The sequence below is a fragment of the Dipodomys spectabilis genome, unplaced genomic scaffold (assembly GCF_019054845.1).
Source record: "Dipodomys spectabilis isolate Male_0828 unplaced genomic scaffold, ASM1905484v1 ptg000095l, whole genome shotgun sequence".
In the NCBI taxonomy this organism is placed as follows: domain Eukaryota; kingdom Metazoa; phylum Chordata; class Mammalia; order Rodentia; family Heteromyidae; genus Dipodomys; species Dipodomys spectabilis.
Genome location: NW_024870772.1, coordinates 38,696,577 through 38,722,863, shown reverse-complemented (window position 1 = coordinate 38,722,863; position 26,287 = coordinate 38,696,577). Strand labels below are relative to the sequence as shown.

The following is a 26,287-nucleotide window of genomic DNA, read 5'->3' as shown; positions in this document are numbered from 1 at the left end:
ATTTTCAGTAAAGCAACTTCTAAGGACCTGTTACAAAATTGCCTTCATGATACCTTTGTAATACACCAGTGTGTTTTTATCTTGAAGGTGTGTACTTTTCTGAAAGATGCCATCATTTTTTTCTGTGCGTCTGAGTCTGACAGATGATGGTTTAGTAATTTTCAGGATGTCTCTCTTCTTAGAAAGAAGTACAGGTGAACTTTGCTGTGGTCTCCCAATGAAGGCTTTTTATGACTGGTTGAGTCTTGGAGGTTCTAAGAGGGTAGAATGGGATTCACAGAGCTTGGAATCTGTAACCAAATTTCCTTCCTATCAGTTGTTGTTAGCTTGAGACACATTTGTACAGAGTAGAGACCCAAGGACTTAGTATGCACTAAGAACTTCAGCCCAGATTGCCTTCAGCCTCGCAGAATCACTTTTAACTGGTAAAGAATAAAAGCATATTGGTCTGTCCCTGATTTGAGTAGGGTCATAATCAGGTAGACTTCTTGAGCACATGACAAAGTCACAACATGCTCTTTGATTATTGTTATCATTGAAAACTATAAGATCATATAAGTCCCTGAAGCCTATTATCATTGGTTTTAGTGTCAGTATTCTTCAAAAAGTTTCACAAACTTTTTCCTTGTATTCTTCCATATATGTGTGTGTATGTATATAGAGAGATGTACATATATAGTGTATATATGAGATATACATATATGCATTATGTATATACAATATACTGAATGGGTATGCATATATATGTATATGTATATCCATTCAGTATATAGATTGTGTATATAATACAAATTATATATACGTGTGTATATATTATATATTATATCTGTGTATATATAATGCATATTGTGTATATATAATGCCTATTAAAAAGTGACATTTTCTCCCATCCTAAATTCGTCCAACGACAAATGCTGGAGGGGAGGCAGAGAAAGAGGAATGCTATTGCCCTGCTGGTGGGAATGTACACTAATTCAACCACTTTTGAAAACACTCTGGAGGTACCTCAGAAAGCTAAATATAGACCTCCCCCAATCATACTATTCCTAGGCATCTACCCTGAGCAACAGGAACCAGGATACAAGGACACATACACCTCCATGTTCTTGGCAGCACTGTTCACAATAGCCAAAATATGGAAACAACCCAGATGCCCCACTACAGATGAATGGGTCCAAAAATTGTGGTATCTATATACAATGGAATATTATGCAGCCATTAGAAAAGGACAAAATAATGGCATTTGCAGGGAAATGGATGGAACTAGAAAAAATCATTTTTGAGTGAGGTAAGCCAAGAGCAAAGAGACAAGCGGTGTATGGTCTCCCTGATATGTGGATGTTAAATACAAAATGCAAGGAGATATGACAAAGTAAACAGACTCAAGAAACAAAGGACCTCCACTCATCTTGTCATATCATTACTAAATGACCCCGTGGTGCTGGCCACATACATTTTGTGTGTGTGTGTGTGTGTGTGTGTGTGTGTGTGTGTGTGTGTGTGTGTGTGTGTGTGTGTGTGTGTGTGTGTGTGTGTGTGTGTGTGTGTGTGTGTACATCTGAGGGAAACTAGGAGGAGGACACAGAATCAGAGGGAAATGGGAAAACATACAACAGAGGGCCCATCAGCCGCACTGAACATTGATGAAAATGAACTAAGCAACTCAAGGGAAGTGATGAGAGGGAGAGAATGAGAGAGAAAAGCTAACACTAAGTGAAAAGCTAACACATACTGCCCAATGTGGAAGAAATAACTGTGTTGTCAAAGCTCATAGAATTCACAAACTTTATAGACCATGATAATGACAATTTGCCTCATGAAGGTTAGAATGTGTGACTTTAAGTATCACTATCTCACAATACTGTGAAATTTGTGAAATTTATGTAATCACTTAATCACAATAAAAATTATTTTAAAAGTGACTTTTTAAAATCTTGGTACAAGTGTTCATCTGGTGCTCTACTACTAGAACCTTGCTACCTGTTTTTGCTTTTGATTTGTATCAGGTAGGGTGTCAATTTTTTGTCCTGTGCTGTGTACAAACTGCAGCCCTCCTACCTATGCCTCTCATATAGTTGGAATAATGGGTGTGAATGACCACATCCATTGATTAAGATGGGGTGTCTACTTTTTTTCCAGTGCTATCCAAAACCGCACTTCTCCAGATTTCCACCGCTGAAAGTATCTGGGATTATAGGAAATCACCAAGCTACACTTGTTTTTGATATTTCACATAATGTTTTAAATAAGCCTGTCATTTTCTCCATTAGAATTGTGTTCAGTAGAATCATTTGAGGAAGAATTGATGCTGAATGATACTGTTATTTTTAATTCGAAGAAGTTTTAATTTCATCATTATTTTGTAACTTATTAGATTTAGTCTGAATATTTTGTGAGGTTTTCATAATGCTCTTGTAACAATATTGTTTTATAATTTGTTAACTTACTTAATTTTTCACTAATAACATGAAGAATAAATATATTTTGTGTTTTTATCCTTTGTCTGCTTATCACTTCTAGTAATTTTGGTAGGTATCTTAGGATATTTTATATACACAGTTATACATTTGTGAATGAACTCAATTTACTATTTCTTTACCCGTCTCTGTGGCTTTTAGTTCTAGTTCTTGGCTGACTTCCCAGACTAGATCCCTGTAATCTTTGAATTTGAAGTGATGCAAGTAGATATCTTTGCTTTGTTTCTGATCTTAGAGGGAATATGTCAAGGGTTTTGCTATTATGTGTAATGCTGTAAACTATGGGTTTCTGGGTATATGTTTTATCAGCTTACAGAAGACCCCTTCTCATCCTCCTTTAGGTTTCCGTTATAAATAGAAATAAGAGTTTGTTAATATTTTCTAATCTATTAAGATGACTCCATAGTTTTTCTACTCTTTTTAAAATAGCAGTTCAATTCATTAATTAATATACTGAACTCCCCTTGGTTTTGATGTATCTTTTTCATTTGTTGCTAGATTAGATTTGCTAATACATCTGTTGTCTGGGTAGAACTTCTCTTCCTCCTCCTCTCACTTAATCACTTTTCTTTCATTTGAGTTATGCCCCTACTCTTTTTGCTTAAGTTTGTTTCCCTAGGTGGGCTTCAGAAGACATCCTCCTACCTCTGCCTCCCAAGTGGTTTGGATTATAGGTTAATATTAACACATTTGGCTTGTTGTTGAAATATGGTCTCCCTAACATCTACTTGGACTGGCCTTTAACCACAATCCTATCTCTGTGGAGTACTTGTTATTACAATTTCTTCCTTTCTGCTGTAAGTACTTAAAACTAAAATGAGTTTTCTTTTTCTAAGCAGACTTTAGTTGTATTTTATAACTTTGATATGTTTTCTTCATTGTTTAGTTTTAAATAATCTCTCATATCTCTTATGAGTTTAGCTTTTACCAGTGACTAGTTGGAAATCTGTAACTTGATTTCCACTTTGGAGAAGTTACAAGTATTGACCTATGACTTACTATGTCATCATCTGAGAACAAGAACTGTACAGTTTCTCTCCTTTGATGTTTTCACAGACTTATTTTGGGGGCCAGACTGTGTTCTCCCCTGATGAACAGTCCACATGCATTTGAAAGTAATATGTAGTCTGCTGTTTCAGGGAATACATTCTATAAATATTAATTAGGTATAGTTTGTTGATAATGTTTTGTATTCTTTATCTTTACTGATTTTTTTTTGTGGGGTGGGAGGGATGGGTTGAACTCAGGATTTTATACCTTAACTAATGACTCTACCATTGGAGTTTTACCTCCAACCCTTTTTGCTCTAGTTATCTTTTGAACAGGGTCTCACATTTATACCTAGGCTAGCCTGGACCTCAATTCTCCTATTTATACTTCTCACTATAACTAGGATAATAGGTATGAACCACTGTGCCCAGATTTTACTGTTAAGATGGAGAGCGTTTTGCCTAGATGGTCCTTGTACCTCACAATCTTTGCCTCCTGAGTAGCAAGAATTACAAATATGAGCCACTTACTGACTTTTTTGAGGGTTAAATTTTTCAGTGATCAAAACAGATCTATAATTCTCTTTGTCTCTGGCAGTTTTTTTTTTTCCACAGCGTGTTGTGAAGCTGTTTTAGATCTCTGGCTTATAAAGTTTGCCTGCTAATTTAAAAAATGATGTTAATTTATTTATGTGAAGACTAAATATAATCTTAAAATCTACTTTGATATAACTTTCTGGTTATTAGTGTTTGCATAATTTTATTGCAACTTGAACATGTCCTTATTCTTTTTGAAAGTTGCTTGAAATGACATAAATTTTAATCTTGTTCTTTTTTTTGGTAATTTTTTTTATTGTGAAAATACTGTACAGAAGGGTTACAATTACATGGGCAAGATAATGAGTACATTTCTTATCAAGCATTGTAGCCTCCTCCTTTGTTTACCCTTCCCATCCCTTCCCAGCCCCCCCCCACTCCCCCACCCAATCCTCCCCCCCACCAAAGTTGTAAAGTTCGTTTTCGACATGACAACTTCTACTTCTCATTGTTGCAACAGGTCCACCTGTATCCTTATTTAAACAACTTGTTTTTTCCCTTCCCTCCACAAATTATACAGACATCAAATACAGTGGAAGTAGGGTTATACTGTGGGGGAAGTACATACAAAGCAACAAAGAAATAATCTTATAAATGCGTTAGAAACAAATGCATGAAAGAAAAAAACATTTAAATACATATCTTAGGGTTCATTTTCCTAACATCACCTTATCTGACCTTTTCTTCTTGACTCATACATATACTAGATATTGCAAATAAGGGAAACCATGGGACCTATGTTTCTTTGGGCTTGGCTTACTTCACTTAATATAATTTTTTCCAAGTCTTTCCATTTCCTAACAAATGGGGCAATGTCATTCTTTCTGATGGAGGCATAGAATTTCATTGTGTATATATACCACATTTTCTTGATCCATTCATCTACTGAGGGGCATCTGGGTTGGTTCCATATCTTAGCTATAGTAAATAATGCTGCAGTAAACATAGTTGTGCTGGTAGCTTTAGTGTGGTCTTGTTTGTGAATATTTGGGTAAATGCCCAAAAGTGGGATTGCTGGGTCATAGGGGAGCTCTATGTGGAGTATCTTGTTCTTATTTTTATTTATTTGTTATTTTTGTAGCACTAGAGATTAAACCAGGGCCTCAACATGCTAGACAAGTTCTATACTACTGAGCTATATTCCCAGCTCTCATTATTGTTTTTCATTTATCCATTTTTACTATTCAGTTGGAATTTCTAGTCTTTTCACATGTAATTAGTATGAAATTTGATCTTACGTACACAATTTTTCTGCTTGTTTTTGATAGTCCAGTTTATTTTTCTCATTTATTTCCTCATTGCCTACTTTTTTCTGGATTGTTAAGTATATTTTACATTTCTTTTGATCTTGTCTATTGACATTTTATTATTTTTGTTGGATGTTGTAGGAATTATATATATAATTATCAGTCTACTTCAAATTGATATTATATCTTTATCATACAATAATGTATTTCCAATTACCTTCTCTGATGTTTCTGTCATCATACATTTTAATTTTTATATACTATCAAACCTGTGTTATTATTAGTTCTATTTTATTTCTAAAAATGTTCACATAAATTAATTATATAAAGGGATTTATATGTATGCAGATAATATACATATATGCAAATAATGAAAATTGATAGAATTCACCCTATCTATATTTATTAGTTTTATTTCAAATGATAAGCTCTTATTCCAGTTATCTAGTACTGTGTAACAAATTACCTCAACACTCTGTGGCTTGAAACAACCACCCATTTGTCCTATCTCGTGATTTTATGGGACATCAGTTTGTGCATAGCTTAGCTCCATGGTTCTTCTCTGCATGGTGTTAACAGTGGTGTCACTGCAGGCTGTGTAGCCAGCAACTGACCTATCTGGAGAGTACCAGCATAGCTCCTTCTACATGCATGGACTTCTAGGGGAGAGTTTCAGGTTGTGCTCAGGCACAAAAAGAGTGCTACTCTCATTCCCTGTGGGCTCAGCAGTTTTCTACATGGTCTTTCCAGCAAGCTAGACAGGTGCCTTACATGATCAACTGCTGTGAGAACCTCAAAGCTGTATCTTCTGAAATGCAACTCGAAGACTAGTAATGTCATCTATGGTAAAGAGAAACATTTCAAAATATCAGCTGATTAGGATGATATGAAAGTGACAAATGTCATTATAATAGAGCTTTAAAATAATTATACCAGAATGTACAGAAATAAGTAGATAATTCTATAACCATTGTTAAGAAATTTATACCTTTCAGCAATGTATTCAACCATATTCCAAAGGGGGAGAAACAACTCTGTAAGATAAAGAAGATGAGAATCACTTTGATCTACCCCTAAACAAGTGTAGAACTTTCAACAACAATAGGACAGTGTGCCCTTTGTTCCCCAGGTACATTAATATTCACTGACACAGACTGTGGTAGTAGCTAGGAAAACACAATATAACTTAAAAAATGGAATACATGAAGAGTCTGTTCCATGACCACAAAGAAATTAAGTTTGAAATCAGTATGAGTAAGATTTTTAATAGAACTGAGATTTGAACCGGGCCAGAGTTGCGAGGCTTGCACCTACCATTTGGGCCATACTCTCAGCCCTTTTTTGAGGTTAGTTTTGAGATAGAGTCTCATGAGCTTTTCTGCCTGGGCTAGCCTTGAACTACAATCTTTCCATTCTCAAGTAGCTAGGATTGCAGGTATGGGCCTCTGGCTTCTGGCTAAAATAAGATTTAAAAGAAAACTTTTAAATCTGGAAACACCTAGAAATTAAAAACACATCAAAATGGTCCATGAGTAGAGTACAAGAAAAATTTGGAAATATTTCAAATGAATTTCGAGGTTAGAGTATATAAAAAAATGTAGGATGAGTTACTGCAAAACTTCGAGGAAGCATGGTTTTAGAAAAGATTACAGATAGGAAAGATGAAAGGTTTAAAATTTAGTGGTAGAAATTTCTATCTTAAAAAGTGGAAAGCTGAAGAAAGTTGTTGGGTGGGATTGGAGAGAGAGAGACAATTTAATAATATCATGACTGAAAGTCTGTCATTAAGATCCCATAAATAATTTTAATATGATGGAGTATCTTTGAAAATTTTTATGTCAGTCCAACAACTTAAATAAAATGGAAACAAATCTTGAAAAACACAATTTACTAAAACTGTTACCAGATGAAGCAGGAAATCTAAATAACCTTATACATTAAGGAAATGAAAATGCTATCAAATACTTTACCACAGAGAAAAACTCCACACTCTAGATGGCTTTACCAATGAATTGTATTCAGCATTTAAAATTTTATTCTGAAACATTCTTTTTTTGTTTAATTTTATTGTAAAGGTGATGTACAGAGAGGTTACAGTTATGTAAGTAAGGTAATTAGTACATTTCTTGTTGAGCAGTGTTACTCTCTCCCTATTTCCTCCCATTTCCCCTCATCCCTAGCTCCCTTCCTCCAAACGTTGTAAAGTTTATTTCCAACATAGTGTCTTGAGAGTATTGCTGTTGGATTAGTTCCCCCTTTGCCCTTTGTCTCACCATTTTTGTTATTTCCCTTCCCTTCCCCAAATCAGATAAATGTATAGACAAGCTACAGGGTACCAAAATCACAAACAGTGATAATGTGATAAACCAAAGGGAAAAAGGGAAAGGGCAAAGAAATAACTTCAAATAGTACATAAAAAACCCTCGTTTCCATATCTTGGAGTTCATTTCGATTAGCATCATTTTATACAGTCATATGTACATAGCTATTGAGCTAGCTATTAGGATCCTCTGCTAAGATTATCCTGGACATAGACTAATTATTACAAATAAAGGAAACCATGGAACCTATGTTTCTTTGGGTCTGACTTACTTAATATGATTTTTTCCAAGTCTTTCCATTTCCTTACAGATGTCATTCTGATGGAAGCATAGAATTCCATTGTGTATATATACCACATTTTCTCAATCCATTCATCTACTGAGGGGCATCTGGATTGGTTCCATATCTTAGTTATGGTAAATAATGTTGCAGTGAGCATAGTTGTGCTTGTAGCTTTAGTGTGGCCTTGTTTTTGATCATTTGAGTCAATGCCCAGGGGTGGAACTGCTGGATCATAGGGAAGGCTATATGTTTAGTCATTTGAGAAACCTTCATAGTGTTTTCCAGAATGGTTGAACAACTTTATATTCCCACCAACAGTGTATAGCATTCTCTTGTGGTCACATCCCCATCAGCATCTGTTATTTGTTTTCTTGATAATGGACATTCTAACTGGGGTGAGGTGGAATCTCAATGTGATTTTAGTTTGTATTTATTTTTTGGTATGTTTTTTAATTGTAAAAAATGCTGTACAGAGGGGTTACAGTTACATGAGCAAGGTAATGAGTACATTTCCTATTGAGCATTGTTGCCTTTTCCTTTTTTTCCCCCTACCATCCCTTCCCTCTCACCTCCCCACTTCCCCCCCACCTCCACCAAAGTTGTAAAGTTCATTTTCAACATAGTGTTTTGTACATCTCATTGTTACAAATGGGTCAACCTGTATCCTTATTTAAGGATTTTGTTTTTTTTTTTTCCTTCCTCTCCCTGAATTAGAGAAGTGTATATGGTTTGCATTTCTTTTATGGCCAAAGATTTTGAACGTTTCTTCATGTGTCTATTGGCTATTATTTCCTCTCCAGAGAAGTCTCTTTTTAATTCTTTAGTCCATTTATTAATGGGGTGGTTGTTTCTGTGAAGATTTTTTTTTATTGAGGGGTTTAATTTTTTGAGCTCTAAGTATATTTTTTTACATAAGGCCCTAAAATATCTTCTCTCAATCTGTGGGCTTTCTATTTATCTTGCTATGTTCTTTGCTATGCAGAATCTTCAGTTAATGCAACTCCATATTATCCAGCCTTTCTTATATCTGTTGTTTCTGGATCTTTATTTAGGAAATTTTGACCTGTGCCAAGGAGCCCTAATGCATCCCCTATCCCTTCTTGTAATAATTTCAGGGCATCCGCTCTTACCTTGAAATCTTCGATCCATTTGAAGTTGATTCTGGTGCAGGATGATATATAAGGATCTAACTTCAGTTTTCTACATATGTATAGCCAATTCTGCCAGGACCATTTGTTGAAGAGGCTGTCTTTCTTCCATCTTCCCTTAGCAAAGATTCGGTGGCCATAGATCTGTCGAATAATTTCTGGGTCTTCAATTCTATTCCATTGGCCCTCCGGCCTGTTCGTGTGCCAGTACCAAGCTGTTTTTATCACTACATCTTTCTAATAGAATTTGAAGTTTGGCATTGTTATTCTTCCACCACTGTTTTTCCTACTAAGGATTATTTTTGTTATTCAGGGTCTTCTGTTATTCCATAGGAATTTTTGTATTGCTTCTTTTATTGCATTAAAGAATGTTGTTGGGATATTGATGGATATTGCATTGAATTTGTAGATAGCCTTTGGCAGTGTTGCCATTTTCATGATGTTAATCCTCCCAATCTAGAAGCATGGAAGGGTTTTCCACTTCCTTAGTTCTGCTTTAATTTCCTTTTTCAGGTTTTTAAGATTTTTATCATAGAGACCCTTCACCTCTTTGGTTAATTCCTAAGGTTTTTTTTTTTGAGGCTATTATTACAAAAGGAGTTGCTTTTCTGATTTCAGCCTCACTCTTCTCATTGTTGGCATACAGAAAAGCTACTGATTTTTGTGAGTTAATTTTATATACTTCTACTTTGCTAAAATTTTGGATCAGCTCAAATAACTTTGGTGAGGAGTTTATGGGGTTCTTAAATACAGGATCATGTCATCTGCAAAGAGGGGCAGTTTTACTTCCCTATTTGGATCCCCTTTATGTTTGGCCTCTTGCCTTATTGCTCTATCTAGGAATTACAATACTATATTGAAGAGGAGTGGAGCGATTTTTAGAAATGGTTTTAACTTGTTACCATTAAGTATAATGCTGACTGTAGATTTGTCATGTATAGCCTTTATTATATTGAGGAATGTTCCATGGATTCAAAGTTCCCCCAGAGCTTTCATCATAAAGGGGTATTGGATCTTGTCACATGCCTTTTCTGCATCTCGTGACATGATCATGTGGTTCTTGTCCTTGCTCCTATTGATGTGTTGAATTACATTAATTGACGTGAGTATATTGAACTAGCTTTGCATCCCTAGAATCAGTCCTGTTTGGCCATAATGTATGAGTTTTTCTATTATTTGTTGAGGTCTATTGGTCAGAATTTTATCGAGAAGTTTTGCATCAATGTTCATTAAAGAAATGGGTCTATTGTTCTGTTTCTTTGTTGGGCCCCTAACTGGTTTTGGGATGAAGGTTATACTGGCCTCATAGAATGAGTTTAGTAGTGATCTTTTGCTTTCAATTTCATTGAAGAGTTTGATGAGTATTGTAGTGAATTCTCCTTTGACTTGCTTGTAGAATTGGCTGTGAATCTGTCTTGTTCTGGGCTTTTCTTGGATAGGAGATCCTTTATTGCCATTTCTATTTCAATATTAGATATGTGTCTATTGGCTTAAATCTTCTTGGCTTCATTTAGCTATATCATCAACATTTGCCAGAAATTCTTCCATTTCTTCCATATTCTCAAATTTGTTAGGAAAAAGGTTTGCAAATTACTCCCTTACAATATTCTCAGTCTTTCTTGTTTCTGTCATGATGTTCCCATTCTCATCTCTGATTTCATTTCTTTTGGTGTGTTCTTTTTTTCTTTTGGTCAGATTTGCTAAGGGTCTGTCAATTTTGTTAATTTTTTCAAAGAACCAATTTTTTGTTTTGTTGATTCTTGCTGGGTTTTTTTTGCACTCCAATTCATTTAACTTTGATTTGATTTTAAGTATAATCCCCTGTAGTGGGGTTTAGTTTGTTGCTCATTTTCAAGGAGCTTTAGATGTATCATTAAATTGTTGGTTTGAGATTTCTCCAATTTGTTGATGTAGATACTTGGAGCTATAAATTTTCCTCTGAGTACTGCCTTTACTGTATCCCAGAGGAGCTACTATTTTGTGTGTTCATTTTTGTTAAATATCATGAACATTTGAATTTCCTTTGTGATCTCCTCAGTGATCCACTGGTGATTCCACAATGTTTTGTTCAGTGTCCATGAGTCACAGATTTTTCTATGGTAGCTTTTGGTCCTGAGCTCTAATTTTACTCCATTTTGGTCTGAGAAAATGCAAGGAATAATTTCAGTATTTCTGAGTTTGCACAGATTTACTTTGTGACCTAAAATGTGGTCTATTTTGGATAATGTTCCATGCGCTGCCGAGAAGAACATATATTTCGATGCTGCTGGGTGAAATATTCTATCAATGTTTATATTCTATCAATAGTTAGTCTATGCAGTTGTTTAGTTCTGAGGTTTCTCTGTTGAGTTTTTGCCAGCTTGAGCTATCTAGAAGTGACAGTGGTGTGCTAAAGTTACTAACACTCAATGTGCTTGGATCTATGTGTGATTTTAGGATAAGTAGTGTTTGTTTGATGAAGTTGGGTGCTCCTGCATTTGGTGTATAGATATATAGAATTGTTATATCCTCCAGTAGAAGAGATCCCTTTATTAGTATGTAATATCCTTTAATCTCTTCCCACTAATTTTATCCTACAGATAGGCCAAATGAACATTACAGATAATAATTATTAAAACATTTGAAATAAATATCATACATTGAAATAAGTGGGAGTATAAAATGGTACTATACTACTCCTGTCAGTTTTTTTAAACTTCTAAAATGACCCATCATTTCTATTATTAAACATCAAAGAGAAAAGCATGTATTCACAAAGATATGTGGAATGAGCTAGCATGATATTAGTAATGACCCATACTGGGAACAGTCCCAGTACCTATCAGTAAGGAAATAGATACATAAGCTATGGAACATTTATATTATAGAGTAACTCTTGCTCAGTAGATATGAACTTTTCCTAAAACATGTTGAGTGAAAGAAACAAAGAAACACATGTAGCGTTGTTATGGTGGCGCACACTTGTAATCTTAGATACCCAGAAGGCAGAATTCTGAGGATTGTAGTTCAAAGCTAGCCTAGGCAGGAATGTCCATGGGACTCTTTTTTTTTTTTTTTGGGTCCAGTCATGGGGCCTGAACTCTGGGCCTCGGCGCTGTCCCTCAGCTCTTCAGCTCAAGGCTAGCGCTCTACCACTTGAGCCACAGCACCACTTCTGGCTTTTTTCTTTTTGCTTATGTGGTGCTGAGGAATCAAACCCAATGCCTCAGGCATGCAAGGCAAGCGCTCTACCACTGAGCCATCTTCCCAGCCCCTATGGGACTCCTTATCTCCACTAACTTACCAAAAAGCCAGAAGTGGAGCTGTGACTCAAATGGTAGAGTGCAAGCCTTGAGGAAGAGAAGCTGAGGGACAGTACCAGGCTCTGAGTTGATGCTACAGGACCATCACCAAAAAAACCTCCACATGTGACAAGATTTGATTTATGTGCTGTTTAAAGATAGGCAAAGAAATGTGTGGTGGAAGATAGGTCATGAATGTGGTTACCTTTTCATAGAGTGGGAATGGATAATGACTGGGAAGAAACATAGGAAATTTTCTGATAATGTTGATTAGAGTTTGTGTTATACTTGTGTATGTCTATCTAAACACATAGTGTGGACCCTTAAGATTTGTGCACTTTATCTTTGTAGCTTTTGTTGAATATAACATAATTTACATTCAGGGCTATAGCATACTGCAGTCTACAGCTTTAATGTTTAAATGGTATTATAAATGCTAGGATACATACAAAGCAGACAGTAAATGTCAATTGTGGACTGTAAGTGGTGGGAACCTAAAGTGTTGACTGTATGATTTTTCAATTCTTGTGTGTTTGAAAGTTTTTCTAATGTTGGAAAAAAGGCTTAATATGATTTTTCACTAAGGAAGTGATGTTTTGCATCCTATTTTCCCTCAAGAGCTTTATAACATTGTTTCCACTTCCAGATGATACTCTACTGAACTGATCAGGTTATTTAAGGCATTCTTCTAGGTTAGGAGTTTAGATTGTTTTCCACATTTTACTAAAATACAGTGATGATGTTTACTTTTATACAAAAATATCATCTCTACTTTGTCTCTTTAAGGTAGATATTTGTAAATGAAACTATTATGCCAAAGGGCATGGAAAGTTTCAAATTGCTGACTCTTGTTCATCCTTCCTGGACAACTCTACAGAATCCCCAGAGTTCCCAAAGCTTGGTGAATACACTACTGGTCTAGAACATGTTTAAATTATTCGCTTGTCTGTACATCAAACTAAAATTTCTTATTTGATCTCTGTCACTCTAAGGTTTAAAGCAGCTTAGTAATTTTTCTGAGTTCCTAGCTAGCAAATGGTAGAGCTGCCTTGTATATGTCATCTATCAGTATCCAGCACAAAACACATGAATAAGTTAAAGCACCAGAGTTAACTCAGCTAAATCTACATTTCCTGTGTATTCATCTTCTGAATTAGGATAGCTTTAGTTTGCTGATATTAGAGTGGATGTTGTACTCATCTGAATATTGGCTTATTTGGTCTGTCTATACTACCTCACAGAAAGAAAGTAGCCCTCTCGTTTTCCTTTTTAGGTCATAGCAATACATGTAAAGCCCATGTATTACATGATGCTCAGTGATCTAATAGAAATGTGCTCCAAGTCCTGTGACATGGTGATCTTGACTGTACCTGCCTGCTAGATTTCTACTGTGAATTATAAATTTACATATAATATGTGATTCTCTGCTCAGAGAATAGACTGTCTAAAGGTTTCCCTGTCTGCAGGGCTGTGTTTTTTTCCTTGTGTCTGGCTGTTCTGTGAACTACAGTAGGCCTGGGTGAGGGAGAGAAAGATACTGAATCCTGGCTGCAGTTGTTTGTGCAGCAGGAGAATAGTTGGCCCAGCTGAGAGTGATTTCAGGGGTTGAGAGAGTTTCTGGCCGGCAGGAACACAGTCTTTCTCTGAAACAGACTAGATGGGGAGAGGAACAGGGTCTTTACAAACAAATGTAGAAGGAACAATTGTCTTTGCTTTTAGAAGAAAATGAGACTAATTATTCTTTATTTATTATACCTCTTTGATCAGAGAGCGAATCAAGTATTGCTGTGAGCAGCTGCGTGCTCTGTTACCATATGAGCAGGGGAGGAAGAATGATATGGCTTCAGTTATTGAGGCAACAGTTGATTATGTGAAGTATGTCCGGGACAGAATCCCTCCAGCTGTTATGCACAAGGTATTCACTCTCAAAGTTATAGACAACACTTTCATGCTATAATTTTATTTAGTTTTTGGTAATTGCAAATGTGCCTCTGTATATGTGTGAAAATACCTATATTTGACTGTATCTATTTATATCTACAATCTATTTTCTAGATTTCAGAAGCTATTAAGAACAATAAGAAGTATTGGAAGAAACCAAAGGCGATCCAGCTTTGCCTCCAAGGCCCTGTCAAGTCTCAAAGGTATTAAGAATCCCCAGTCTGCTTGTTATTTTTGTCTGGTACTGCTGCTAGATGTATAGCTAAGATCGAATGAATCCACATGAAAGCTTATGCATTTGTTACAGACCAGGGAACTTTTCTCATTGCCAATGTTTACTTTTTACATTATGGTGATAGACATACATAATTTTCTCAGGCTCATCGTCCTTCCGTAATTTGACTCTTCTTTTGTTATTCCTGAGGATGTTAAAGTGGACTTTTGCCATTGTAATGACAGTGGCAGTATAGCAGGGTATGATGTATCTTTCTTCTCTCCTGGAGGCCAAAGGCTCTGGAGCTCAATTTCAGTTACCTGTCCTTAAACTCATTGGCACAAAATGGCAAGCCCATGGCAAGCAATGACTGCTTACTCAGATTTATTAGATTATATAAATAAAGGGAACCTGAAGAGAAAGAGCCAATCATTCCTAAAAAGAATCATCAAGGGTCTTGTTCCTCTTCTTATTCTAATATATAAGTATCCAAAAATTGAGCCTTTCTCAGGATTTTTAGAACTTGAGTAACAGAAGAACATTTTAACTCAGCAGTATTATGTTGTCTTCCTGGAGAAATGTGCTCAGTGATTTTTTTTTGTCCTTTCAAGGAAAAGCACTGTGACGACAAGCAAGTACTCACCTGTGAGAGAGATCCAGTTAGTGGCTGATAAGTGTCTGGATGTATATTCTGAGCCTACTGCGGGGGGATCCCTGGATGAATCTATGAGAGGTGAGACTTACCTAATACCTGTGCCTCTCATGGGACACTTGTGCCTGGAGAGGCACCCTCTGTATCTCTGGACTCCTGTGAACCTAGTCCATAATGAGGGAATCAGGTGCAGCTGGAAGTCTATATAAAATCTCAATATATAGCACAGACTGGCCTGAAATTTGCTGTGTAGCCCACAATGGCCCTGAAATCACGATCTCTCAGCCTCTGCTAAAACTGTACATCCTTTTCCTTCATACACAGTTCATGAGATCCTTATAATTTCTTCACTGGATTTAGCTTCTCAATACTTAACATCTGTTAATATGATTTATTTATTGTCTCTATTCTTCCTCCAGAATGGACTCCATGAGGTTAGGAGTTTGTCACTTGTTCGTTTACTGCTGTACTTCTAGTAGTTAGAGTAATGACCAAGCATATAGCAAGCACTCCAGCAATGTGGTATTCATGCTCCATCAATGAATAAAAAAATTCATTGCTACTAGTCTGATATTTATCCCGAAGGTTACTCTCCTTTGAGAAACTAGTGTGATGTGTACATCCTGAGCATTCCATGCTGGATGACAAGACAGCTGGGCTCCCCAGTTCCATTTTACCTGACCTTTCTCCCACTTTTCTCAGCACTTTTCACAAATTTAAGGCCATTGCCTACTTTTCATCTTAAATATCCCTGTCTCAAAGATAGGATAGAGCACAACATAAAATATTATTCTTATGGAGCTTGAAGACTGGTAGCAGAAAGGCTCACAGATGCAAGCTGTGGCTTACCCAGTATGAAAAGTGCAAGGCAGAGGTCCCATGTGCACGGATGGGAATATAGTAGGAACCACAGGAACAGTGAGGTTCCTAAGGTTGATGTCTAAAGTCTGAAGAGAATGGGCCAAAAATAGAACACAGCTGTCCTTGTTCATACAGTCAAGTAGACCTCAGGGAAATTTATTTGTCAATATAAGTTCTTATCCTGACCTAAGAACAAGAGGAGAAGAATAGGAACAAAAGTTGCCAGGAGCCATGATTGGGCTACTTAGCATAGATATGGCTGAGTGTTACACCATATGCTTAAATCTTCCCAGATTAAATCAGGAAGAAGTCAGGTTACAGTCCTGTGCCTGTTAATATTTCTTACATCTGTATACTGTCTACATGCCAAAGCAACACTGTTTCCATGACAGTGAGTTTACATCCCATTTCTAAATAGACTGCTCTCAGACAGACACAGATATACTAGGACTGTAGACTTATGGCTTGTTCAAGGAGTAGGAGACATGGAAGGCCAGTGAGTGAAACCCTCAATTCAATTTTATATATAATTTGCTGCTTAAGAAGCCACATAGACCCCTTTCTGACTGGCTAAGCTCATTACCATTCATTTTGTATATATTTTCTTTAAGTCATCTTCCAGGTATGTCTTTTCTCTAGTATTGTCATTTGTCTCCTGATGTTACTTAATTTCATTTCATGTGTACAATATTGTTATATAGTCCTCATCACCATTTTAATGGCTTTAAACATCAAATGACTTAATTCTCTTTAGTCATCTTGTTGCTACATTTATCTTTTACAGTTTGAGGTCAGAGAGATTTCATATGCCATGTGATAGGAAAGTCTTCCTTGCATGCAAGGTTTGTTCTATTTTGGACTTCTCCATGCACTGAATTCCTGCAAAAGTGTGGTAAATGAATTAGAGAGCAGAAAACATGGATCATACTTAAATATAATATAGGTCCATGTTCACCACACTGGTTTTGAAAGAGGATTAAAATAATTGTCAACAATTAAGTCTTCCAAATTTCACTTTCACTACCAGGAGCGAGAGAGATAAAATATATGCACTTGAGACCCTGTAATGTGGACATGTTTAGACTTTGTCAACTTTTTTTCTGTGGTTTTCTAAAACTGTATTCACATTTGCTCCAATTTTTTTGTCACAAACATTCCTGGTACACTTGTATTTACAGTAGACATAAAATTGCATTGTTTTATTTTTATTCATTTTTGGAGGTACTGGGGATTTGAACTCAAGACTTCAAACTTTTTAGACTGGTGCAATACTTCATAGCCATAATGCCTCCAGCCCTTTGGTTATTTTTAGGAGAGAGTCTTGCTTCCTGCCTGGGAAAGGGCCTAAGCTATGATCCCCGAAATTGCTGGAATCACAGGTGCATACCACTATATCCAGCTTTCTTCCTTCTGTAAGGTTGAGGATAGTGGTTTTTATGCCACAGCTAGTGTGGCTCCATTATCCTCTCAATGTAAGCCTTTAATATAGTTTGGAATGGCAGGCATGCACAACTGCACACACCTATGGGTTGAAAAGGGGTTTTAATGAACTTTTTTTTTTTTACCTAGAATGGCTTCAAACTGTGATACTCCCATTTTCAGCCTCCTAAGTATCTAGAATTACAAGCATGAGCCATTATGTGTGAGTCATGATAATGTCCAGAAGAAAATGTATAATAACTATGTTACTTGGGATTCTGTTATTAAGATTATAAATTTACAACTCATCTTCTAGTTACTTTATGAAATATGAATGTATAGTAATATAATCTACTTTATGATGGAAAATCTGCCAAATATTTTTTGTTTTTTTGTTTTTTTTTCAATAAGTTTTTTCATTGTGAAAATACTGTACAGAGGGGTTATAGTTACATGAGCAAAGTAATGAGTACATTTCTTATCAAGCATTGTTGCCTCCTCTTTTGTTTTTCCCCTATATCCCTTCCCTCCCACCTCCACAACTACAGTGCCCCTTGTCCCCCCTCCCCCCCAACCCCCCTTCCCCCCCCCAAATTGTAATGTTTGTTTTTCAACATAGTATCTTGTTACAATGGGTCAACCTGTAGCCCTATTTAAACATTTTGTTTTTTCCCTTACCCTCCAACATCAAACACAGTGAAAAGGGGTTATACTTGGGGGAGGAACATACAAAGCAACAAAAAACTCACATGGTACCTTATAAATATGTTAGAAACAATAGCAAGAAAGAAAAAAACACTTGTGTCCCTATCTTGGGTTTCATTTCGCTTAACATCATCTTATCTGGTCATATGTACATAGCTTTCGACCTTTGCTACTTGTCCCAGACATATACTAGTTATTGCAAATAAGGGAAACTATGGGACCTATGTTTCTTTAGGCCTGGCTTACTTCACTTAATATAATTTTTTCCAAGTCTTTCCATTTCCGAACAAATGGGGCGATGTCATACATTGTGTATATATATAGCATATTTTCTAAATCCATTCATCTACTGAGGGGCATCTGGGTTGGTTCCATATCTTAGCTATGGTAAATAATGCTGCAATAAACATAGTTATAGTTGTGCTGGTAGCTTTAGTATGGTCTTGTTTGTGACCATTTGGGGAAATGCCCAAAAGTGGGATTGCTGGGTCATAGGGGAGCTCTATGTGGAGTCTTTTGAGGAACCTCTATACTGCTTTCCAAAGTGGCTGAACAAGTTTACACTCCCACCAACAATGCAGTAGGATTCCTTTTTGGTTACATCCCCTCCAGCATCTGTTGTTATTAGAGTTCTTGATTATAGCCATTCTAACTGGAGTGAGGTGGAATCTCAATGTTGTTTTGATTTGCATTTCTTTAATGAAATCTGCCAAATTTTATTCATGGCTGAATGGAATTGTTCTTTTCCACATTCTTCTTTGCTTTATAGGGATTGCCACTTACAATTATGATGGGAGCCAAACACACACACACACACACACACACACACACACACACACACACACACGTCAGTATACACAGAGGGATGATACTTGGGCACTAAGGTATAATGTGTATATTGTATTAACTATTATCCATCATTGTTTGAGTATAACAGCAGGGAAAGTGTGAATTGTGAAGAAATGAAATATTTATATTTCATTTCAATGTATTTCCAGTGAAGTAGTTCAGAGCTACAGATTGCTGCCCAGAGCTGACAGATACTTGTTTTCTTTCTTATTACAGGTCAGTCAAGCTCCACTTCAGTGAGTACTATTGGTGATCTGTATAAAACTCAAATTCCCAGTGCAGCCCTCTCCCTTAATTCCTTCCATGCTATCAAATACTATTCTAAAGTTATCTTTTCCTATAATTCAGCTGCCATAACAAATCAGAATATTGACATTCGTTTGCCGTCAGCCATGCCCAAAGTCTCAAAGTTTCTTCCCCAGCAGTGCAATTCCATGCTTGGACAGACGTGCACAGCACAACCCAACTGCTTGGTAAGTCTTTGGAGGGCCATGGATCAGATTGAACTCCCTTCTCCATCCAGAGGCTCCTGACTTGCACTTTATTGTTATTAATGTGGTTGAAAAGCTATTAAACTGGGACATAAAAGCTAAGATCATTTCTAAGGTATTCAGCATGGTGAGTGAAAAGCAGGTACTATTAACTCAGTTTAGCCCTTGTTCCATGGATATCCCTCATATGGCCCAGCTTGTTTGAAAAGACCTTACCAGATGGAGCCTGATTTCCTCTGGAGCTTCTCTTGGCTCCCTACTTCTACTCAGAATTACTAGGATGCCACATCTCCCTTCCCCATCCCCACCTGCTTCTTTTCTCAGGCTGACAGCAATCACTCTCATTATCAAAATCTGTTCTTCCAGTCACCAAGTATAGAGTAGATGATTATTGAGCACCTGTTATGTTCTGGGACTGTGCTTACCTGTTGCTCTAAGAATACAAACATGATTCTTTGATCTCATCAAGTGTCATGGAGATGCAAAGAAGCAGGCAATTTTGATAGGAGTTGGAGTCTCAGGAGAAGTTTCGGACTCCTTATCCCTGAAGAAGTGCTGCCTAAGCCAAGATTTAAAGACAAAGAATTAGCCAAATAAGTGGTTCGGGTGTGAGAGGAAGAGCATTCCAGACAGGTGGATCAGCATGTGTAAAATGTGCTGTCTTTGCTTGTTAGACAAACTAACCAGGTCAAGTGAAAAACTCAGACAAGATTGGCCCGCTGAAAATAGACTTCTAGTAACCTTCACATAATTTCCAATACTTTTGGATGCTGATAATAGCTAACACATTTGAGCACTTAGTTAGCAAACGTTGTACACTGTTTATATTTAATGTTCATGATCTAGTGAATCCCCTTGAGGGTAGATTCTGTTGCTTTTTCCACCTGACATCTGAAAGTGAGAGTAATAATGACCTTCCACAAAACTTAGGAGAAAAATATTGCAAAGAGAATTACAAAGAAATACTAGAACTCGAGGTAGCTTCAGATTATTCCATCAGTATTTCAACAGCAAGAACAGCATAAATGAAAGACAGTTACAATGATTGTTTAGATTGATTGATTCACTAAAGAGTCCAGCTTTGTTGGCCAGTCTGGTTGTGAACTCCTAGGCTAAGCAATCCTCCTACTTTATCTTGAGTAGTGGGGATATAGGCATGCATCATCCCATGGCCTGTTAGTCTTTTAGTTGTTGATATATTTGTTCCATGTGTGTTTTGTTACAGAATTATTGTTTAAAAGAACTACTTTTACTAATAAGTGTTTTCAAACCTGTAGATTTACTAATGAACAATTAGAAAAACCACTCACTGTTACCTTAGGACATACAAAATACAGGTGGGGCTGGGCACTGGTGGCTCACGCCTGTAATCCTAGCTACTCAGGAGGTTGAGATCTAAGTATCATGGTTCAAAGCCAGCCTGAGCAGGAAAGTCCGTGAGACTCTTAACCTCCAGTAAACCACTAGAAAACCGTAAGTGGTGCTGTGCTCAAGTGGTAGAGTGCTCGCCTTGAGCTGAAGAGTGCAGGGACAGCACCCTGGCCCAGAGTTCAAGCCCCACAACCGACAAAAAAAAAAGAAAGAAAAGAAAATACAAGTGGGATTCAATTAATGTGTTTTTCTCCTTTCTCTGCAGCAGCAGTATTGGGCATATTAACACCACATGTTTGAAATTACTCTAGATCACCCATGGGCACAATTGAACAATACAGAAGAGAGGAAGGAAGAATGATTTTGAAGCCTACATCCAGAAACTAGTATCAAAAGAGTTGGCATTGTCTGATTTCTCCTAAATGTGCTAAAAGCTTTTGTATATAGGTAGAAAGAGAGAAAAGAGCTAGTCACATTTTTACTCACCTACATGAGTAGGTTGGGAACACTCTCCCAACTAGAGAGCTATAGGAACCAATGTCCTAGGTGAACTAAACTCTTTTTCTCCATCAAAAAATGATTTCATTTATGAAAATTTTACAATAGAAGGAACACTCCTGTGAACTTAGTAACAGGATAAGGTTGGGAAGGTGAATTGATGTTACTAAGTCACTGAGCACAGATAGTGCAACTTATTTTTACCATCTCTGTGAATTATTGTCATTTATTTCTAGGTGATATCTTTAGATTGTATATTTTAAAGTTTCTTTATCCATCACCCAAACTACCATATCTAGAAAGATGTTCAGAGGTGTTTGCCTCTTAATGACTAACAAATAAACTGATGAGTTTGTTTTGGCATTTCACAGTGAAATGTTAGCTAATAGGAAAAAAATTCTTTCTGGATCTTTCGTTACATACTAGCAGATCTGTGCCTTCTTTCTTTTTGATCTCTTCCTTCCTATGGGCATTAGAAAAATAACTATTGAACAGGAAAGAAAACGGCCTGTTTTATATTTCATCAAAATGTTCTTATGCAGGAGTTTTCAGAGTTGATTCTGAAAAATCCACTTTTTGTTTTGTTTAATAAATACATGTTCCCACTTTTAATAGTACTGTGTAAGGACTTTGATTTTACTAGAGTTTTGAGAAATGTAAATAATTACCTTGGGTGTATTGTTTGTGTTAACTTGTATAATCTTTCTTTGAGGATGGCAAGATGATGGAATTTGTGAATGTATGACATTCTATGCGAAGAAACCAGAAGTTTCCAGCTGAGGTTCTATGCTTATTATTACAACGGGTGCCTATCCTCCATTGCCTGCTTGTAACTGCTGTCCTCCATTGTTGCTTTTACTTTGATGGGAGTTTTCACTAGGTCCTGTAGTCAGGAATTCTTAAACAGAAAATCTAGACTCCATCTATGTACTTTGTATTCTCTCAATCACTTTTTATCCTTTTACTATGTGAACAGGATCCCACTGGATCCATTGTTAAAGCTTTTTATTTTTTAGTACCAGTATTAGGTTTTCCACTCATGGTGTAGGTGTTGTCCCTTAGCTTTTTCACCCAAGCCTGATGCTCTACCACTTGAGTCACAATAGCTCAATCCTGGCCTTATGGTGGTTAATTGGAGATGAGTTTCACAACTTTACTGCTCAGGCTGGCTTCAAACTGAGTTCCTAGAAGATCTTAGCCTCCTCTCAGTAATTAGGATTACCCACATGAGCTAAAGCTCTTTTTTTTTTTGGTTGGTCATGGGGCTTGAACTCAGGGCCTGGGTTCTGTCCCTGAGCTTATTTGCTCAAGGTTAAGGCTTTTGCTCAAGGTTAAGTTGCACTCTACCACTTTAGCCACAGTGTCACTTCCGGTTTTCTGATGGTTAATTGGAGATAAGAGTCTTACAGACTTTCCTGCCTGGGATGGCTTCAAAGACTGATCCTCAGTAGCTATGATTCTAAGCATGAGCCACCAGTACCCAGCTTAAAGCTCTATTTTTTAAAGGCTAATTCCACTATCTCGAACTTCACATGAGTTTGAAGTATTTTCTAAAATGGATATTACACTTTTAATAAATTAAGTTCTTCCAGTTAAGCTCCACTTTTAAGCCAAAGAGGAAAGGTTACCTGGGGTTCAGCCCATAGAAAAGGCACAAGATTTTCTTTGTGAAGTCAGGCTAGCTCGTCAGGGGACAGTGCACTGTTACTTTCATAATGAGATCAGGTCTAAGAAGCATGCTTAGAATAGATGATGGCTTGTAGCTTTCACACTGGTGGTAGCAGAATTAGCAAGATTGGGTAAATGACCCAACGTGGGTTATAAAGGAGGCCAAAGGATTAAGGAGGACACTCAAGTTCCTAGCTTTGGTGGTTAGGATTGAGACCCAGGGAGAAAACCCAAAGATAGCACTCAGCCATGGCCTAAGAAAATGACAAGTATATTGGGAACAGATTGTACTGGAGGTGTGGGAGGATATCCTAGGACCTGTGCAATATGGCAGAGATCTGGTTAGGTGATGCCATTAGCAGCAAGAGGGAAATGAACATATTAGTGACCCAGTAGGTCCTTGTACCCGGATATCCTATATACTCTTATTATTCATAAGAAGTCACTTGGGCTCCAAATGGCTTATGATATTACAAATCTCCAGTGATTTATATGACATGGTAAGATTCTCAAAGGCAAAAGGGGCATAAGTTTCTAGCGCTCTGTGTTTACTTATTATTTTAATTGTAAGAAATTAAGTTTCTCAAGATTTCTATCTTCTGAAAAATTCAAAACTTCAGCAACATTGGATCTTCTAGTCTGGTAAAATAGCCACAAGTACTTGAGGCAGAGGAGCTCCTACTCTTTGACATGGAACTTTAGTATCCTGTGGTCCTCCCATCTGCCTTGTTCACTGGGTGACTTGCTCGATCCCATAGGGATCTAACTTACTTCTCAAGGGCAGTGGTGTCCTATATAGAGGAATGTCTTGGGAGCTTAGGAGAAACCTGGTAAAATGCAGATTCCCAGGCCAGGCCCTGCAGATTTGGATGACTGGTACCTGGAAATCTTTTTTCTTTTTTTCCTGGTTGTGGGGCTTGAACTCTGGGCCTGGGTGCTGTCCCTAACTCCTGAGCTCAAGGCGAGTGCTCTACCATTTGAGCCACAGCGCCACTTCTGGTTTTTCTGGTGCTTAATTGGAGATCAGAGTCCCATGGATGTTCCTGCCCAGGCTGGCTTTGAACCGCAATCCTCAGATCTCAGCCTTCTGTGTAGCTAGGATTAAGGTGTGAGCCACTAGCCCCCTGTAAAATTGGCACCCAAGGAAATCTTTATTTTCTTTCTTTCTTTCTTTCTTTCTTTCTTTTTTTTGGGGGGGGTCCGGTCATGGGGGCTGAACTCTGGGCCTGGGCACTGTCCCTCAGCTCTTCAGCTCAAGGCTAGCGCTCTACCACTGGAGCCACAGCGCTACTTCCGGCTTTTTTCATTTTTGCTTATGTGGTGCTGAGGAATTGAACCCAGGACCTCAGGCATGCAAGGCAAGAGCTCTACCACTGAGCCATCTTCCTAGCCCCGAAATCTTTATGTTCACAAACACTGTCATAGTGGTTTACAGATCTAATTCTGCTTATACACTCCCAGTGCACTTTAGCAGATTCAGATACCCATAAGAAAAACAAAGATGGAATAGAAACAAAACTCTTATTGACTTCCAAACTTGGCAATACCTATACATTTACCAAAATGATAAATTTCAGGACCTTCTCCCAGAGAGTCTGACTCCATCCTTCTAGAATAAGCCCCATTACTCAGCCTATGATAGGACTTCCACATAACTACTAGGACCTGAAGGTAAAACACAAACAACACAGCTCTTCCCTATCTAGGTAGCAGGGATGGACTCACTTCCACTCTGCACAATGTGTTTTTCTGAGGAGGTGGTTTCAGTAAATCAGACAATTAGGTAATACATTTGTGGGGAAATTAAAAGTTGAGAGTAAACATGGAGTTTCAAGTAGAAATGTCACAGGAGAGTAAAGTAGGGCCCGTTCATTTAATTTATGTGGTAGAAACTGCTTGCCTGATGAGGGGTGTGGAGATGCTGTTACTTTCCCATTATTTGAGTGTTTGAACTCATGGTTTCATACTTATTATGTTGTGCGATTTTGTTTAACCGCATCTCCAGTCCTTTTTTTCCACTGGTTATTTTTTAGGGTAGGGTCTTATTCTATGCATGCCTGAGCCCAATCTTTCTACTTTTAGAGCTCCCACTATTGCTGGGATGGCAGACACACCTCCTATGTCTGCTTTTCTCTGAAGACAGGCTCAGACTATTATGTCCAGGCTAGCCTGTCATCATGATGCCCCCAGTATCCACCTTTCACAAACCTCGGGATGATAGGCATATACCACTGTACCCAGCTATGAATTGACAGGTGTCATGTGAACTTTTCTGTCTTGACTGGTGTGTAACCTTGATTCACCTTGTACTTAGCTGCCAATGGGCTAGGATACAGATATGAACCACTAGCACCCTGCTGAATATTCTTACAAGTTTTGTTTTTGTGAAAAGACTCAAAAGGTGTTGCCCAAAGTAGGAGAGCATTTGTGCAAAATAATGCACTTTGGCTATGTCATTTCTCCGAGTGGCCTCCTCTTGACAACGTTTCTGAACACCAGAACTGGAGCATCCTGGAAGCTTTCTCTTTGAAGGAGCCTTGGGCTCTTCCCTGGATCTCCCCTTTCCTTCTGTGTGTCTCCATGGTACATGGAATGAGGAAGCAGGAAGCCCAGAATCATCTTGGTTAATGGGATATCAAGAGCTGCTTTCATCACTATGGAAACATGATACTTCAGTGGAAGACAAAGGTACTCTTATCTCTGCATTTTTCAAGGTGGTTTTTACATTCCAGAATAATATTATTTCTGAAAACAACCCAAAAGAGGCTACTACGTACAGACATGGTAACATTACACAGTGTTGTTTATGCTGCTGAACTTTACTCATAAACCTATTTTTTTTTAAGTAAAGGTTACTTAAAATGAGTGGGCCTGGGCATTGCTGAGTACAACTTCACTGAAGCAGATTTCTAAAACATAGATCAGTTTGTTTTCATTGAAACCGTTTTACTCTGGTAAACTATATCCCAAGGAATATGAAGGCATACATCTTCTATTTCTTCTTCAGATACAACCAAGGCTGTGTGTGGCGTGTTAGGAGTACTGTTTACAAACATCAATTTCTTCCTTTCAGATTGTCTTAGGCTATTCCTTGTGTCTTTCAAAATATGACCTATTTTTAAAAGAAAACTCCGTGGCCCTCCTTTTTTCTTTTTTCAATTCCATGCTTTGAATTGATAGCCTCATACTTGTTAGGCAGGCACTCTACAACTTGAACCATGTTGCCAATCTTTTAAAAAAAATCTGTTTCTCAGAGTCTTGTGTTTTTGCCCAAG

At 37.4% G+C, this 26,287-nt stretch overlaps 1 protein-coding gene across 1 annotated transcript in view; it reads left to right on the top strand.

Annotated features, from left to right (window-relative positions):
* LOC122112882 (spermatogenesis- and oogenesis-specific basic helix-loop-helix-containing protein 2-like) overlaps positions 1–21,132 on the top strand; it is a 40,921-nt gene extending 19,789 nt beyond the window's left edge. The window contains exons 7-11 of the mRNA XM_042685839.1: positions 14,111–14,258; positions 14,399–14,487; positions 15,110–15,231; positions 19,201–19,457; positions 21,112–21,132. Of these exons, the coding sequence (XP_042541773.1) occupies positions 14,111–14,258; positions 14,399–14,487; positions 15,110–15,231; positions 19,201–19,457; positions 21,112–21,132 (637 nt within the window). The remainder of the gene's footprint in view (positions 1–14,110; positions 14,259–14,398; positions 14,488–15,109; positions 15,232–19,200; positions 19,458–21,111) is intronic.
* The last annotated feature ends 5,155 nt before the right edge of the window (positions 21,133–26,287 follow it).